Source organism: Cyprinodon tularosa, unplaced genomic scaffold (assembly GCF_016077235.1).
Source record: "Cyprinodon tularosa strain WSP-4 unplaced genomic scaffold, ASM1607723v1 ctg430, whole genome shotgun sequence".
NCBI classification, from domain to species: domain Eukaryota; kingdom Metazoa; phylum Chordata; class Actinopteri; order Cyprinodontiformes; family Cyprinodontidae; genus Cyprinodon; species Cyprinodon tularosa.
Window position 1 is genome coordinate 160570 of NW_024039153.1, and position 16681 is coordinate 177250.

Here is a 16681-nt window from a genome sequence, read left to right on the forward strand (position 1 = left end):
GATTAGATTAAAGGTACTTTATCAATGCTGAGTGAGCCGCTGAGCTCCAATTGTATCAGAAACAAAGCAGACAATAAAAGACTTTTGTGTAATAAAATATGTTATATAAAAACAGTAGTAGATTTATTTACAGACAGAACGATATAAAGAGTTAAATGACCGATTGAATGGAATATCAAATCCAGTTTATTTCATATAAATATCGCTTCACATCTTGTTTCCTTCACTATGAAATTGTGCCCGAAATGTTAAAACAGGGTTTTGTCAAACCATAACACATTCTCTATAGTTTACTGATATTTTAGCAAAGACATGTGGAGAATAGAAAGGACTGTTACAGCATTGAGAATACAGCTAGTAGTTATTGGAAAGTCCTGAAGCTCCTTCAGCTCTACTTTCAGCCTCTTCCCAGCATCCCTGACCAGTTTCCGCCTAACTTTTTCTAAACAAACAAAAATATATAGACAAGCAAACATTGTAGACTGTAACTGATTGCCTAAGTAGGCCTCCTTTGTTTGTGATACTGCAAGTTGGTTTACTGCGCAGCCCTACTTTACAGCAATGTATCATCCTTTAAAATTACCTTTAAAGCAAGGGAGCTAAATTTTTCTCTGTTTCTAGCCTCTAAGGTTTGCCAGTTACTGTGACCACATTTTATTTAGCATTTAAAGCTTTTTCTTGAAGTAAAATTAACAATAACTGCAGATCGGTCTCAAAGGAAGACCAATGAACTTTCCCTGAACCAAGATTAATGGAAAACAGTAGTTTTAATCATAGAAATCGAGCTTTTCTGCATTCATAAAATTAATGATCACTATTTATTACTGTAAAACAGGGAGGTGGTGCAAAACTATACAGAGTATCTGCAGTCCAACAGGGGGCTGGAATCAGGCTAAAGTTATGCAAAAATCTAATCCAAAGATAAACCCAAGCCTCATTGATGTTAATAAATGTAATAGAAAGCATCAGCCTCTGTGTATCTGTGAAAAATTACCTGATTTGTTCTTGAGTTTGTAAGTCCGAGATCCATCGCTGGATATGCGTTGTTCAATAATGATGTAGTCACCGTACAGATCCTTTTTGTAAGCATCTGCTCCTCTGTTTCTCAGTTTTACAGTTACATCTGCAGTACTGAGAAAAATAGCACACCTCCATCACTTTCTACCTGTAGCATTTCTATAGAAAGGCTAATCTATGGAAGTAAATCTGTGTCGCTGGGATTTAAATTAAAAATGTCACTGAAATATAAATATTGTATGTTTGTATTTAATCTTTCTGTGTTAAAATATATCCAGAAAACATTTTCAACCTTAAAAAAAAATAATTGTCACTATATCTATAAAGTTGAAATTTCATTTATTTTCACTTCAAGCTAAAAATTCATATTACTATTTCACAGTTAATACATTTTCAGTACCTGTTTTTTTTTTCAGTTTGACTTTTCAGTGTTAAAAAAAAAAAGCAACATAAGTTAAGCCTTTCAAAATTTAAACTCAATATTTTCAGCAACTTAGATTCAACTGCCTTAATTTCACTGTTAAATTCAGCGTCTAAATTCAGTGTTAAAAGGGAAAGGTTACTTCAGGTCACAGACATTAGCAATGGATTGTGGCGACTAACACCCAGCCAATCCCGTTACAGTTTCTTAGTCACGTGTAGTATTGCAACAAGTTGCAATTGCAACAAATTCACCGATGCGTCAGCGTTAGCTTGAATGACCGCCGCCTCCGTGATGCTGGTTTTCCCATAGACATATATGTCTATTGCTGCATTCACACCGGACGCAGCAGGCACGACAGAAGCAGCGAGTTTACATGCAAAGTCAATGGTTGACGCACGTCAAGGCGCAGCAAAAGGTCCCACGCATCTGAGCAGCTGAAGCAGCGCGTCGGGCGTGTTTAAGCATCTGACGCTCATGGCGCGCCACCAACGCGCTGCTGCTCGAGATGGAAAAATTTAACTTTTGCTGCTCGGAGAAGCTGATCTGGGAGCTGGCAGGGAGAGAGACACATCGCTGATGATACAGAGCGCTGTGATCGCTCCTCTGAAACAGTTTATTGACGCATAAATTAACTTAAAATGCAGAAATCTGCTGGCAGAATATGTTCGCTTTTATTATTCTGCTGCCTGCAGATCGGATTATTTAGATGGAAAACACCTGCCAGCCGCCGCGGTGAACCGCCAGGAGGCGACCCGGCCAGAGGCTGCTGTTGAAGGGATTCCTACTGTCGGCGCACCGCCGGTATGTGGGGGTCTGAGCGGCTCCGATAGAAATAGTATTAGAAGTCAGGATGATAATCTGGATGAACTGACTGCACTGATTAAGTTTTCAGGTGTATTTTCTCACTTAAAAACATAATAAAACTACTTTATTCCCACTGATCACAGCAAATATAGCTGCAAGGCAGAGAAAGGATAGAGTAGCTCCGCCCAACGCTCGTCAGACACACTTTTGCACCGCGCAGCCAGAGCAGCAAAGCTGCTTCAGCTGCGCGTCAGAACTAACTGGTACAAGCAGCAAAAATGAAGCAGCAGACGCGATTTTGCTGCTTTTGCTGCGTCCGGTGTGAACGTAGCATAAGGGTTTTCCTTCAGTATAAGCGGCAGAAATGTCCCGTCACGTGACTAAGATACTGTAACGGGATTGGCTGGGTGTTGGACGCCTCAATCCATTGCTAATGTCTGTGACCTGAAGTAACCTTTCCCTTTTAACATTGAATTTAGACGCCGACTTGAACACGGTGAAATTGAGCCAGTTGAATCTCAAGAGGCTGAAAATATTGAGTTTGAATTTTAAGAGGCTGAAGTTTTTTAAATGCTGCTTTTTTTAACACTGAAAAGTCAAAAAAAAAAAAAAAAACAGGTACTGAAAATGTATTAACTATGAAATAGTAATGTGAATTTTTAGCTTGAATTGAAAATAACAAATAAAATTTCAACTATATAGATATAGTGAAAATGATTTTTTTTTAGGTTGAAAATGTTTTTTGAATATATTTTAACACAGAGTAAGTACAAACATACAACATTTATATTTCAGTGACATTTTTAATTTAAATCCCAACAGCACAGTTTAACTTCCATACCAATGGGATTCACCACCAGCTTACTTTTCTCCACTTTTTACAAAGTCCTTCAGTGACAGCCCTCTGTTTGTCATAGTGGCCTTTCCACCGAGGCCCACAATCAAGCCGGTCAGAATGGCACTTTTTCCACCTGGGAATAAAACGCCACAAGCAGATAAAGGGTATCGAATCAGTGCATGTAAAGCGAGTCAGTCACCGTTATGCACAGAACTACAGGAAACACTAGAGGACAGGAACTGTATATCACCAATGTTTACTACAGCTAAAATTAACTTTCACCTTATAGACACATAATAATGCTTTATTTTAAACTATCTCACTTATAAGCAGAGATGGCAAAAGTACTCACTTTCTGTACTTGAGTAAAAGTACAGATACTTGTGTTAAAAAATACTCTGGTAAAAGTGGAAGTACTGATTAAACTTCTTTACTCAAGTAAAAGTAACAAAGTACAGGCTTGTAAATTTACTTAAAGTATAAAAGTAAAAGTAGAAACCACTTTTTTCATGCCGTTGCCTACATTTTAAATGGATGTCTGCCAATAGGACTAGATCTCCGTTGTGTTCATTTTCAATCATCTCGTCGTCCATGCTACTATGCTAACGCCACCGGCACCAAGCTGCAATGATTTGCCGCCAATGAATACCGCCGAATCTGTCGATTCATCTTGTAGTGGTGCGTCAAATGCAACGTAGATTCCCATCCAATTAGATTGAATTTGGTATTGATGACGTGAAAAATAATAACGGTAACTCCATTGAAATGATTCAAAACTAAAGTAACGAGACAATTTTTTAAAATGTAAGGAGTAGAAAGTACAGATATTTGTGTAAAAATGTAAGGAGTAGAAGTAAAAAGTCGCCATAAAAATAAGTAGTAAAGTAAAGTAAAAATATCAGAAAAATCTACTTGAGTACAGTAACGAAGTATTTGTACTTAGTTACTTCCCATCTCTGCTTATAAGATTCTTCAGGGTAACGAAGTGTTCTAAAGCTCAGATATACAACTAAGCTTTAATTAAGTGTAATGTCTGTTGTTTTGTTTCACTTCAAAGATGGACTCTCCTCAAACTATAGAATGTGTGAATATCTAGAACACACCAGTGTGTTTTAGATGTAGGCTACTTACTCCCATTGTTCCCCACAATAAAATTCACGTGGGGCCCAAACTGAACCGGTCCGAGAGAGTGGTGGCACATGAAGTTCTTTAAGGAGATGCTTTCAATGAGCCCAATGTCCCCCTAAACACAGAGGAAAACATCAGTCATCATCTAACGACATGATGGAACGTTTAAAAAAAATAACATAATGAGAGATTTACAGAGAAAAGGAGCAAACAAAATAGATACCGAGAGGGAGGGAGTGAAGATGTTTGATGGTAATCCCTGATGGTTTGTGTCTGTTGCATTATTTTCAGCTCCTGCAGCTGTCAGTCGCCGGCTCTTCAGAGTAGCTGCATCAACGATCACGCTGGCTTTACGCTTACTCATTCTGAAAGGGTCACTGAAAGAAGAGCGTATCAGTTTCAAGATGGGAGGAAGCACCTCCATTGATTTTCACACGCTGTGGATTACATCATAAAGGAATAGAACATTAATGCTACCTTCTGTATCTACGTAAACCAAGCTTATGTTATGTTATTTGTGTGTTTAACTGAATAAGTGGAACTTTGAGGGATGCAGGATAATCTGCAAGTCAGATTATACATTGAAAAAATGTCGAAAGAGGTTGATGATGTCATTTCCACTGCAATGATAGAATAATAGTAATTGTTAGTTTTCACCAAACATTGACCGCTCTTCCATCCACAGTTTAAACGGAGAGTAAAATTGCTGCTAAGTTGTCTGAATTTTCCATATGGATTTGTGGTCTAAATAGATATTTTAAATTGTTTTATACAAAGAAATGTTGTTGTTTGTCTGAAATGGTGAAATATATTAGTTTTTAATGGAGACTGCCACTCATTAAGCCCCTTGGGGTTTTTTTCAGCAGTTGTCCATCACATTTTCTTTTTTATTGAAACATTATTCTGTTTTTATGTTTTTTGTCGTAAAATAAAATAAATAAAAAAAAGTACTGTGAAGACTTGGACACAATATGTTTTATGTTTTTTTTTTTTTGTTTGTTTGCATAATGAGTAGCTGTGAACAAAGGCGTAACGTTCTGAAGGACCGGTGTGGACATATCCCCACCCACCAACTTTGGCCTGGAGACAGACCCCACCAATAACCCCACCATTTACCTTAACCTAAGGTAACAGAGGTTGGCTGCAGCTATCTGTGTTCAGAGCGTTTTTCTTGCCTCTCGGTGTAACATAATCGGATCTGTCGCTTTGAGACATCTGATTTGTGGTCGCATTTCACTGACATTCATAGTATCTACGTGGTTGAAGGAGAGACACACGGCAGCACTCAGTCAATTTAACCGGCAGCTGCTTCGATATATTTCCTTTAAGTAAAAGAAAGGAGACGGACTGGTTCAAAATTAGAGAAAAATCTGTTCGTCAGACTTACAGAGCTTCTCAGCAAACCCAGCAACAGACTATAAGTTTATACAAGTTAGAATTATATTGCAAGAAGTTTGAGAAAACACAGTTTAAATGTTGTGTTCTGTAAAAGCTGGGCTTCTCAGAGGACCATGACTCCTATTTACAGTTTTAAATGAACACACGTTTTCTTATTGTGCAGACAGAATCAGACTGCGGAGCTTCTACATATCTGGAGATTTTGCTTCTGGCACCATTATATTAGAGGTTTATACATTTTCTTTAAAAAGAGCACAGAGAGAAATAGTGAGAGCTGCAGATTTAAAGGTGAAACAGATTTACTGGGAAATGCAACATGCAATAAAATATATTTCCAAGTTTACCAGAAGGTTTACAGGAAAAAAACAATGCAATGCTATATTTAAAATACAACAAGTCCATATTTTTTTGGATGGATGGATGGAATTGAAATCGTACTTCTAGGCATGGATGATATATCGATTTTGGCATCGGATTAAACTGTTATTCATATATATATATATATATATATATATATATATATATGTTTAATAGGGATGCATGATATTGGGATTTTGGCCGATATCCGATATGCCGATATTTTAAAACTCATGTAGCCGATAACCGATATCGATACCGATGTTAAAGCTGGACAAAAATAAGTAGTCATTGAAAATAGCAGTTTTGTTATCCATTTCTGACACTTTGAAAAATAATATACTCAAATATATTTTCATATGCTGATATCTAATTGATTTTTAAAAACGCGGTATCGATCTATTTTACTTTCAAAATCTCGTGAAATTTATTATTATGATATTTTGGAAATTCTCGTGAGATTTTGTTAGTAAAATAGATCGATACCGCGTCAATATATCAACATATAAAAATATGGCAAAATTTCGTGAATTTTCGGGGGATTTCGTAGCATTACGATGACATATAGCAATATTTCATTAGTAAAAGAGATTGATATGGTGTTTTTAAATGGCAATATATCAGCATAGGAAGATATTGGGATATTTTAATGGATCAATATTTTTTCCCTCGTCTTTAGAAGTTTTTAAGTCTGTAAAAAAGAAGTTTTTGAGGAAGAAGAAGAAGTAGTATTTTTTTTTTTTTTTTATTAGACTTTAGAAACTCAGAAGCTGATCAAATATCGGGTTAAATATCGGTGGGGTGGCCGATGTCCGATATTCAGTTTTAAGGCCGATACCGATAGGGGGCCGATTATATCGTGCATCCCTAATATTTAATGCACTAAAAGTTATCTAACTATCTAGAAATATAAATATTATTGTGTTATTGTACTCTTGTGTTCTCAACAAAAGCAGCATTCAATAAATATATGTTTGAGCTAATTTTTGGAAAATAAAAAGCTTAATGAAAGCGTCCGGGTGGAGTAACTGTGGCGTTACCCGGCTGTCGCCACCAACTTTCATTACAAACCTTTGACTGTGAATCAACATATTATCTCCACACTTACTATGGGGATTAATATGACCTGTTACTTTACTTATAATGTTACTTTTTCTGCCTAAATCATTTTATTTTTGGAAAATATGTGAAATGTTCCAAGTTTTTTATACTGTTTGGTAACAAGACGATGCTTTTAGCTACTCCAACTTGAACTCTGACCTTACCGCTGTGGTTCTTTGGTCCTTATGACACTGTGTGTTCATACATGTTCCTGAACCTCACAGGCCTCCAAAGGACGGCTGGATTCATATGTGGAAAACATTACATACATCTGCTTATTAATCAGATCACATCTGAAGGAAAGTGTTGAATTTATATATTGATTATGGAAATGGATTTCATATTATCTCAGAAAACAGGATTTAACACTAATATACATCACTTTCACTTGAAAAGCGTTTATATTTTAACCTTTACTTAAAAAAATATTGTAAGTTTTGATCTAGACAAAAAAATACACCAAAACATAAAGTTCATAGTGACAAAATAGGATTCTGTAAACTATATAAAAACCACAGTAGGTTTATAACATTTTATCCCCGAAATAAAAGCAGTAATTGCATTATATCGTGGTGTCTAACTATTTCTTTAAGTCGTGAAGTTCACACCTTTACTTTAGCACCATCACATGTTGATATAAGAGAGATCAAATGCAAACTTGCCTATAATTAGTTCCAGTGTAATAAAATGCTAATCTGTGGAGCTAAATACAACAGGTTATAAGTAGGCAGGGAGATATAGGTTTCTCTACAGTGACCGATCTAATACACATGCACCTTTAAACCTGTTGGTTCACTCATGAAGCGCCTTTTTATTTCACCACCAAGTTTTTCTAAGCGCAGAAACAATCATCGTGACGGACATAAACCAAAGAAGAAGAAGATTAAAAGTGGGAAAAGTCTTTAGCTCAAAGCTTGGAAATTAACTGCAGCAACATTCTTACCATGATTTGGAGAACCTGAGAGAACAGCAGCCGTCCACAATAACACTTCTGGCACTTCCTGCTTGGACTGTTGGAAGGAAACCACAGCAACACGGAACTCAGAGCGCGCCCTCTGATTGGCTGACGGCCCACCTGCGACAACGCACGAGAGTCTGAAACCCGAGTTGTCTCTTTTTGTTTTTCTTTTTATCGACTAAACATGTAACGGGTGAAGCTTTACCCATTCAGAGGTTAATACAGTGATTTATCCAACCATATTAAAAGCGACTTTCATTTCAGACTGATGACGCGCTGCTCGTGCCGAGTGAGGCGTTAACTATCGAAGCCTTTAAAAACCCAGAGTTCCTGAACGCACCACCAGCCCAGTAATGCCAGAGGAGCAAGATGCAACGCGCAGCTTGCAGCACGAATGGTAAGGCAAAATAAGTTAACCCTAAAGTTAAAAGTACTCAGAGGATATCAAATATCAGATATCTTTATTGAAAACCTCAAAGTAAAAGAATGTTATTATTAGAAGCAAACCAACAGTAGACTCCACATGCAAACAGCAAAAAATTCAATAAAATGGAAAGTAGGTCTGGGGAAATAAAAAATAAAAATCCCATGGAATCCAAAATACCTCTTTAAATGTAAAAAAAAATAAAATAAAAATTGAGGCCACACAAAATGATTTCAATGGCTTGAAATTATGTTTGCTTCACTGTCACACCTGTAGAAACGAAAGGGAAATTGCTTATTAAAAAAGTGGGCGTTCTGCTGAAAGTTGCAAAGCAGGAAAATGCAGCTGTGTGAGATTGCTTGTTCATCTGAGACATTAAGAAGTCCTCTAAAATGCAGAATACTTTTGTTCCCATATGGGCCAAAAATGTCAGCCTTTATATATCTTATAGCTCTCTCTCCCATCTCTTTCTCACAGTGATTATAAGTTATTCTTTTTAAACTAGTTTATAATTTTTTAAAGATATTTACTGTGTTGAGTGTATAGGAGTTTAACCTATTAAAACTATCTCAAAATTGAACATTTCAAATTAAGTGTAGAAGATTTTTTTTTTATGATGCACAAAAGCAATGTCAGCACTGTTTTCTTTTTTCCATGTCGTACAACACATGGTGAAATGTGATATCAATAAATGTTGACTGTGGGTCATAGATTTGATATTTGATTAACATCTACCCAGTTTTCATTACAGTGCATCCCAAATAACGTTTAAGCAGGTGCAGTACTATTAGGTCCTTATTTATGTGTTCAATTGTTCAACACTGATATAATATTCTAACTTAAAATGTTGTGTTCTCTGGCCGTAAATAGAAAATAAAAAAACTGACAAACATAAAGGCTTGGAAACAGGTGAGTTAATTGAAAAAACTAACTTTCAGATAATTTAATTCTGCATTTTAACTGTTAAAAAGTATTTTTACAAAACTGCATGTAAATAAATAAAAAATAATAACCAAACTACTTTAGCACAGAGATTTAGGTTCAATGCTACATTTGTATAAACTGCAATATGAAACAGTCACTGTATGAAATAAGATAGACATTGATAAAGTAATAAGAGAAAATGTTATTTTCCATGCTCACACTTTTTTCAAGTGCCACTTGTATTCACAGGCCAATGAGGCTATAAGTAGCTTCAGGCATTCCTAATGGCTCTATCTAGCTTAAAGTTGGACATTAAATGTAATCGACACAAAATAGATCATTTCCAAAATAAAAATGTAGGTGCACTGCAAAACCTTGAAATCTAAATGGTCAATGTTTTCTTAAAATTATTGCATTTTTTTTCTTGAATTGAGGAGGTGAGATCCTTTGCCAAAGGAACAAGACAATTTACATTTAAAATAAGAAAAGAAAAAAATCAATTGCATTGCCTTATTTTTAAGTGCATAAATGATCTTATTTACCCATTAAAATGAACAGTTAATACACTTGATTGAAGAAACTTTTACTTATTTCTAGATCTTTTTTGCAGTGTGGCAACATTGAAGTTGAAATATAAGTTGTGAAAATAATCAGCGAGAGAAGATCAATCGAATACTTTTTTTTTTACTTTTATATATTTTCTACACAATCAGATTGACCTCCTCTGACTTGCCTTGCATTCATTCTTTGAAACACAAAATCTGCCTGAATTTAGAAAATTGCTAAGACAAATGAGTATGAAGTCATGCTCATTAAATCTAGATTTTGTTTTAAACTGGTAAACTGTCTAATACTCCCATCTTTTGCTGAAGGCATTAATAATTTTCCCTTACCTCGACAGGATTTGGTCCATCTTTGAAGCCTGAAGGAGAACCCATTGAGCCACTGGTCTTTCAACAGGATGCTTTTCAGGAAAGGCTTTCAAACTTGCAAAAATCCACCAGTCCCTCTCCTGTCAAATGGGTCGATGAAATAGGTAGAGACTTTGAGAAATGCATGGATTTGGGCTCTTCTTCTGTCTCTGGATTGAAACGTGTTGACAAGCCTGAAACATCTGAAAATGGCCTCAGACAGAACATGGTTGATATTCAGTCAGGATCTAAGCACTTGGCAGACTATTCTGGTCTATCAAAAGCTTGGAAGAAAATTCCTACTGAACTTCGAGTAGATGAGTATAACTACTCCATGCATGGCATTAAAGTGGGCAAAGAAGAGGATGTCCTGGTGACCTTTACTGAATCAGTCAATCACTTCTACTGCCAGTTGACAAGGAATTCACAAGTATTGGACAAACTCTGGAAGAGTATTTCAAACCTGCCCAACAAGCTTCAAAGCTCAGATTGTCAAATGAAACTCAACAGTATTTGCTTAGCCAAGTATAGTGACAATCAGTGGTACAGAGGTCTTATAGTACAAAGTTCCCCAAAACTCAAGGTGAACTTTGTTGACTATGGGGAAACCCTTGCTGTTCCTAAAACAGATATTCGCCCCTTCCCTCCTGAAGCAACCATTGCCAGGTCTGTCCCTGTTCAGGCTGTTTCACTTGGCCTTTATAATGTTCCTCCAGATACACCACAGGAAGTCAACAAGTGGTTTGCAGAATGTGCTTTGGAGAACAGTTTTACCATTTCAGTAGTGGAAAAAGGGAATGATGGGAAACTGTTGGTTGAGATGTTTAATGGATCCCTCAGTGTTAATGCGATGGTCAGGGATAAAGTGAGAAAAATGAGACTACCTAACAAAACTGCTATGAGTTATAAGGATGGCGACCGGTTTGTCTCTAAGAAGGCCACTGTGCCAAAGAAGGACTTTTCCCCACCCGAACTTGCAAGAGGATCAGTGTTGGACAACCCCAACACTGACATGTGTGCCACATATGTCGTTTCACCAGAAGTAAGGCAAGGGATGACGTTGGACATAATTCTTGAGAACAGTGAAAGCAAAACTGACACTTTCATTCAGAGCTCCCACAGCGACATAGAAATTACTCGGCTTTCCTCTGACTCTTACCTAAAGCAAGATGTAGTCGGCCTCATGTACAAGTGGCCAAATATTTGCAAAAACATGATTCTGGATGTGTATGCTTCTTGCATTGCTGGACCACAGTACTTTTGGTGTCAACCTGCCAACACGGAGACCCTTGACAAAGTGTTGTCACTTGCTAAAGATGCTGCTAAGGCACAAGACATGATTTCACCTGAGCACTTTGAATCTGGTAGTCCCTGCCTTGCTCTGTTTTCAGAAGACAACCAGTGGTACAGAGCTCTAGTAACAGGGAAAGGAGACGAAACAGTCCATGTCTTGTTTGTTGATTATGGAAATGAGTGTGATGTTGAGAAAAAATATATAAGACCCCTTCCTAAAAACCTGCTAGAGATTGCTCCTCAGGCATTTCTGTGCTGTTTGGGGGGTTTGGAGTCCAGGGGCTCCTGGGATGAAAAGGTTTACGATGAGTTCTACAGTATCATAGTTGACAAGCCACTTAAAGTGAGAGTTGCAGCCACGGATAATAATTCAGAGATCGCAGTGCCTCAACATGCAGTAACCACACAGTGTGACGAGATTGTGGTAAATAAAGTACTAGAGAAATATTGGAAGCCATCTTCTGAAGAACATTCTGGAGATGATGTGGAACAAACCCAAACTTCCAAAGACCTTTACAGCGGTGACAACATTTATAACCCTGATGCCTCCAAAGAGAATATGACCGTGTCTAGGTTCAAGCAACCAGAAGTTATCAGGGCTAAAACGGAAATGGTTTACGCATCCTGTATTTCAGAGCCAAAATTCTTCTGGTGTCAATTTGCAGATACTGAGGATTTAAGCAAAGTGTCACAAGAAGCTCAAAAAGCCGGAGAGGAACAAGACGATGTGACATTCCCTCAGAGTCTAGGACCGGGCAGCCGTTGTCTTGCTCTGTTTCCTGATGATAAACAGTGGTACAGAGCCTTGGTAGTCGAGAAAAGTAACAAAATATTTCATGTCCTTTTTATCGACTATGGAAACGAGTCAGACATAGACGTCCAAGATGTAAGACCTTTGCCTCAGAGTCTCCAGGAGATGGCACCTCAGGCCTTTATGTGTCGTTTGATGGGATTCGACGAGTCTAAGGGTTCCTGGGATGAGCAGGCTTATGATGTCTTCTACAATCTTCTTGTTGATAAACCATTAAACCTGACAGTGGTCAGTGTGGAAAACTATTCGGAGGTTCCAGTTCCCCAGTATTCAGTGGAAGTAGAATGTGAAGGGGTCTCCATAAATGCATTAATGCAGCAACACTGGAAAGTATAGAGGAATGTATGTTGGAAAAAACCCTTCAATCAACTGATCTCAAAGTGGTTCAGCTCAGTCAAAAATGCCTCCAGTTTGTCTGTATTATAAGAGGAGTAAAAGGCAAACACTCAAGCATATCCAGGAATAAGATGGAGCTTTTTTTTGACCATCTTCTCTTGATGAATCTTACTGATTGTATCAAAATGGAAATGCCTCATTGCTTCTTCTTGTGTGTTGGAACTTATACAAAATTAAATAAAGCTGTTCATAAAATATTAAACTGAAAACCGATCATTGCTTTTTTTTGTGGTCCAACTTGCAAAAATGTTTTTTTTTTATTAGCATAAAATGTGATCGTTTTGCTTCTATATTCTGACAAAATAAAACCAAAAAAGGTTTCCTCTTTGCTCTTATAACGGTGGCATTGTTCTTTTAAATTAGCTTTGCTTTATTGGGAGTTCAGCAATTTTTTATTTTGTTTTTTCAGATCTTTTCCAACAATTTTACCGTTATAAAATCTTAAGATATAGGGGGAAAAGACCATTGGGTCTTGTGTATTGTATACTGATTTCTAAATCATGTCTAAAAATTGTTTCCTAATGGTTTTGTGAATAAAAATAGAAACTGTGCAACACAAATGTAATTTAGACCTACTGATTAAGTATTCTGGTTCTTTCATTTTGCTCAACTACAGCCTAAAAATCAAAGGGGGTAGAGAATGTGTGAAAAGAAATTGAAGTCTTGTCTGGTTTTCACAATTGCATAAAGGTTAAGACTTTGGATCTTGATCTAACATGAATTGTTTTAATGTAAACCATTTCATTTTAGCTACAGCTTTAGTCATTCCTGTTGGGAAGGAAACCACCATCATGCTCTAAAGTCTCATCTTTTCTTTAAACATTAAGCTCTGTGCATCCTACATTTAACTTTGATCTGCATCCCCGTGTAGGATGATTATGAAAGATAATTACTGCTATGTTTCACTGTTTAAATTATGGATTGTGGATGATTTGGTTTTCTGATTCAGCATTTTAATTTCTATTTTATCACTTAAGCACAAAATATTAAAACTCATATTCATGACAAACTCGTTAACAAAGAATGTGCTAAGGAACATGAGGCCTCTGAACTGGAAATGTAGTGGAAAAATGGGGGTTTAGGTCTCTCTCTCTTACAGCTGCTCACCCTTCATTTTATCCTTTAAGATGGGCAAGACAGACAAACAAATTTTTCTTTTTAAAATTAATGGAGAACTTCTGCTTGTATTCTATAACATTTATAACATAATGCCACGCTAAATATGTAGGGGTGGTGATAGCCATGCCAGGTGCCTTGGTCAAGGTCAATGACTGGCGTTTTAGGTTAATAGACTATATTAATTAGGCTATTTATGCTTCCAAAAAAAAAAGATAAATTCCACCATCCTATTTTTTTTTTTTTTTTACAACTAGACTACTGGCATTAAGGGACATAAACCCAGTAGGTCAACGCAGAACTAATAGTCTTGAAGAAATAATATTTATTAACCTCAAAAGGAGACTTCTCTCTGTTATGGATGCGGTACTGGAATACAGTGCAACTTTCAATAGATGGATATGTAATGCTTTGACCTGTCCAGCAGGCGGCAGTGTTCCATTCGGCTCAAATAATAACTCCGCCATTTTGGACCCATCGTGTATTAGAATAACTTCATTATTTTTGTTTGGTAGACCTCATAGGCTTAAAACTGTGACTACTAAGAGCTAAAGGTTGTTGGGATATATTAGGAAGCACATCAACATCTGATGGATGCATAAAAATGAACATGCCGAAGGGTTTGTGAGCAACATCAGCTCTTGGGGGTGGGGGGTGGTTTAGCAGCAGTACAAGTCAATGGCAATACGGTATCAACATTAACATCTAAAATACATTATATTCTTAAACTTGGCTGTGTTTTTATACATCCCCAACAAGCATGAAAATACATATTTTTAAAAATATTCAGACATTTTAATTTTTTTCACATTTGATGTTACCTTAGAATCAGAAATACTTTAATAATCCCAGAGGGAAATGGATTCATTTTTTCCCCCCTCAAAACTTAAAACATAATATCCAATAATTCAGATAATACATTAGAAATAAAACAATAAAAGAAATCACATGTTCATCTGTATTCATAGCTTTTGTCATGCATCTCATTCTTAGCTAAAGGAGATGTTTCCACAGCTAAATTCTACATGTCGTAAAGTCATAACTGAAAAGGACGAAATGTGTCTAGCCTGACGCAGTGCATGTCACGTCTCAAACAGAGCATTTTCCCAAAGCACTAATAAGGGGATTTCTTTAGAGATCAGGGGACAATATTAACTGCTACCAAAAATTTGGTCTTTTAGGGTTTTGTGTTTAGAGTTTTGAAGGGGAAAGAGCTGAATGAGAGCAACTTCAAAAAGTAAGCGTCTTTTCTAAGTAACACCCAGTAAAATTTAAAGGAAAAAGATTGAACAATTACTCAACTATCTGCAGAATTAAAATCATGGAGCGCTAAATCTAAAATGCATGACTGCATAAAAGGTATAACACATATAGTGTATGCCTGGAGGGGAAAACCTTTTTATTTTTAAACATGTTGCAGGGATAACCCCTTGATTATTACGGTTGGGTGCATCAAATAACTCACCGATTTATCGAATTGGTTGCAGATGTAAAGGCAATAGATTATATACAAACTCTTTATTTATTAAGAAGATAATGAAAAACGACAAGAGCGGGTTAACTTGTTGATTTGTATTTAACAAACTGTAAAATAAGGGGAAGTTCATGTTTTTGGTCCCTTACATTTTTTTCATCCTTTAGCCTTCAGTTTTAAAGCTTAAATATTTTGATTTCAGGAGAAATATCAACACTACGAAAAATGAAATTTTTTTTTTTACAGCCAAAAGATATATTTGGAACCAGATTCTGGCTTTGATTTTCAATTAAGAATAGTATTGATGGTTGGATTGTTTAGATTATAGCCAATAACTGGTCCAATAGTGCATTCTGATTAAATAAATTAGGCCTACGGGGTTATCTACAGTCTATCTGTTTATGGCGTCATGACATTTACCATCACTAACTTCCCAATTTGTGTTTTTTTAATTTGGCAGGTTAAAAACCTTTTTTGCTTTTATTTCTTCAGATCACTTTGTATTGCATCTTTCGGAGGAGATACAGAGATGGTCAGGATTCTCATAGAACATTGAGCCAGGCAATGTCTGAGGACGGAGCACGGATGGACTCCTGCCCGCTATGCTGCGGAGTCCGGTCGGCTGGCTGTGCTGAAGATGCTGCACATTCTCCATGCACCCATAGAGAAGAAGGACTGCTGTGGAGACAAACCAGTAAGGATAGCCGAAATATAAGAACACCAAGAATGTGTTAGATTCCTTAAAAAGTATGACAAAAAAACCCTTTTGATCCATTATTCTTTATTATTAATGATTATACATGTTTAAATGTAAATGTTTCATGTTTTTTTTTTTATATATGTTGCAGAGCAGAGTCTGAGTACCAGGCCTACCGCAAGAAAGCAGCTCTGGATGGCATTTCATTAGATGATACAGATGAGGAGTGGGTGCAGCAAAGCAAAGAACATGGAAAAGAAATGTTTGTTTCTCAAACCATCCAGCAGACTTAGTTTGCAGTATGCTTTAACAAAAACAGTTTTTAACATAATTTCTGCAAGGTGCAATGTGCAGTGATTTTTCACTTCTTATATGATAGTGTTGCAATGTTACTTTGAGCAGGCTTGACATTTGTCTAATCAAAGCTAACCAATAAAGAATAATATTACAGAATACATGTATAAATACTTATGTACAAATAATAATGATCAATCACAGAGAAGAGTAAAGGTACATGATGGGCTTGTTTTATTTCTTCACAGTTGATTCCAGCTTAGTGGAGCTCTCACTGACACTGGATTCTGGAGACTGGGGCTTAGAAGAAACAAGA

The 16681-nt window shown here is 36.6% G+C and overlaps 4 protein-coding genes across 5 annotated transcripts in view; 2 read left to right on the plus strand and 2 right to left on the minus strand.

The window, feature by feature from the left end:
• smc6 (structural maintenance of chromosomes 6) overlaps positions 1–8132 on the minus strand; it is a 39025-nt gene extending 30893 nt beyond the window's left edge. Inside the window, exons 1-5 of one of the 2 annotated variants that reach the window (XM_038299582.1) lie at positions 8011–8132; positions 4435–4588; positions 4215–4326; positions 3111–3216; positions 995–1131 (exon numbers count right to left, since the gene is read on the minus strand). In XM_038299582.1, coding sequence (XP_038155510.1) covers positions 995–1131; positions 3111–3216; positions 4215–4326; positions 4435–4575 — 496 coding nt within the window. In that variant the 5' untranslated portion in view covers positions 4576–4588; positions 8011–8132. Of the gene's footprint in view, positions 1–994; positions 1132–3110; positions 3217–4214; positions 4327–4434; positions 4589–7213; positions 7237–8010 lie in introns of those variants that run through there. The other variant, XM_038299583.1, reaches the window with a different exon arrangement.
• Positions 8096–12963, plus strand: LOC119792798 (tudor domain-containing 6-like). Its single transcript, XM_038299584.1, has 2 exons — positions 8096–8422; positions 10275–12963. Exons 1-2 carry the CDS (start codon positions 8395–8397, stop codon positions 12722–12724), a joined length of 2478 nt encoding a protein of 825 aa, XP_038155512.1. The 5' UTR covers positions 8096–8394; the 3' UTR covers positions 12725–12963.
• Positions 12964–14925: 1962 nt separating this feature from the next.
• Positions 14926–16364, plus strand: LOC119792811 (ankyrin repeat domain-containing protein 66). Its single transcript, XM_038299615.1, is given in 3 exon segments — positions 14926–14930; positions 15867–16121; positions 16223–16364. Coding segments are annotated over 3 exon segments (402 nt in total).
• Positions 16151–16681, minus strand: part of adgrf3a (adhesion G protein-coupled receptor F3a) — a 35015-nt gene continuing 34484 nt past the window's right edge. The window contains exon 17 of the mRNA XM_038299548.1: positions 16151–16665. Within this exon, the coding sequence (XP_038155476.1) occupies positions 16600–16665 (66 nt within the window). The 3' untranslated portion in view covers positions 16151–16599. The remainder of the gene's footprint in view (positions 16666–16681) is intronic.

Bases quoted from the DNA above. Each gene is read 5' to 3' on its own strand.
- LOC119792798 (XM_038299584.1), top strand. From the start codon at position 8,395: ATGCAACGCGCAGCTTGCAGCACGAATG. The intron at 8,423-10,274 runs GTAAGGCAAAAT...TTACCTCGACAG, and splicing joins CGCAGCTTGCAGCACGAATG to GATTTGGTCCATCTTTGAAG.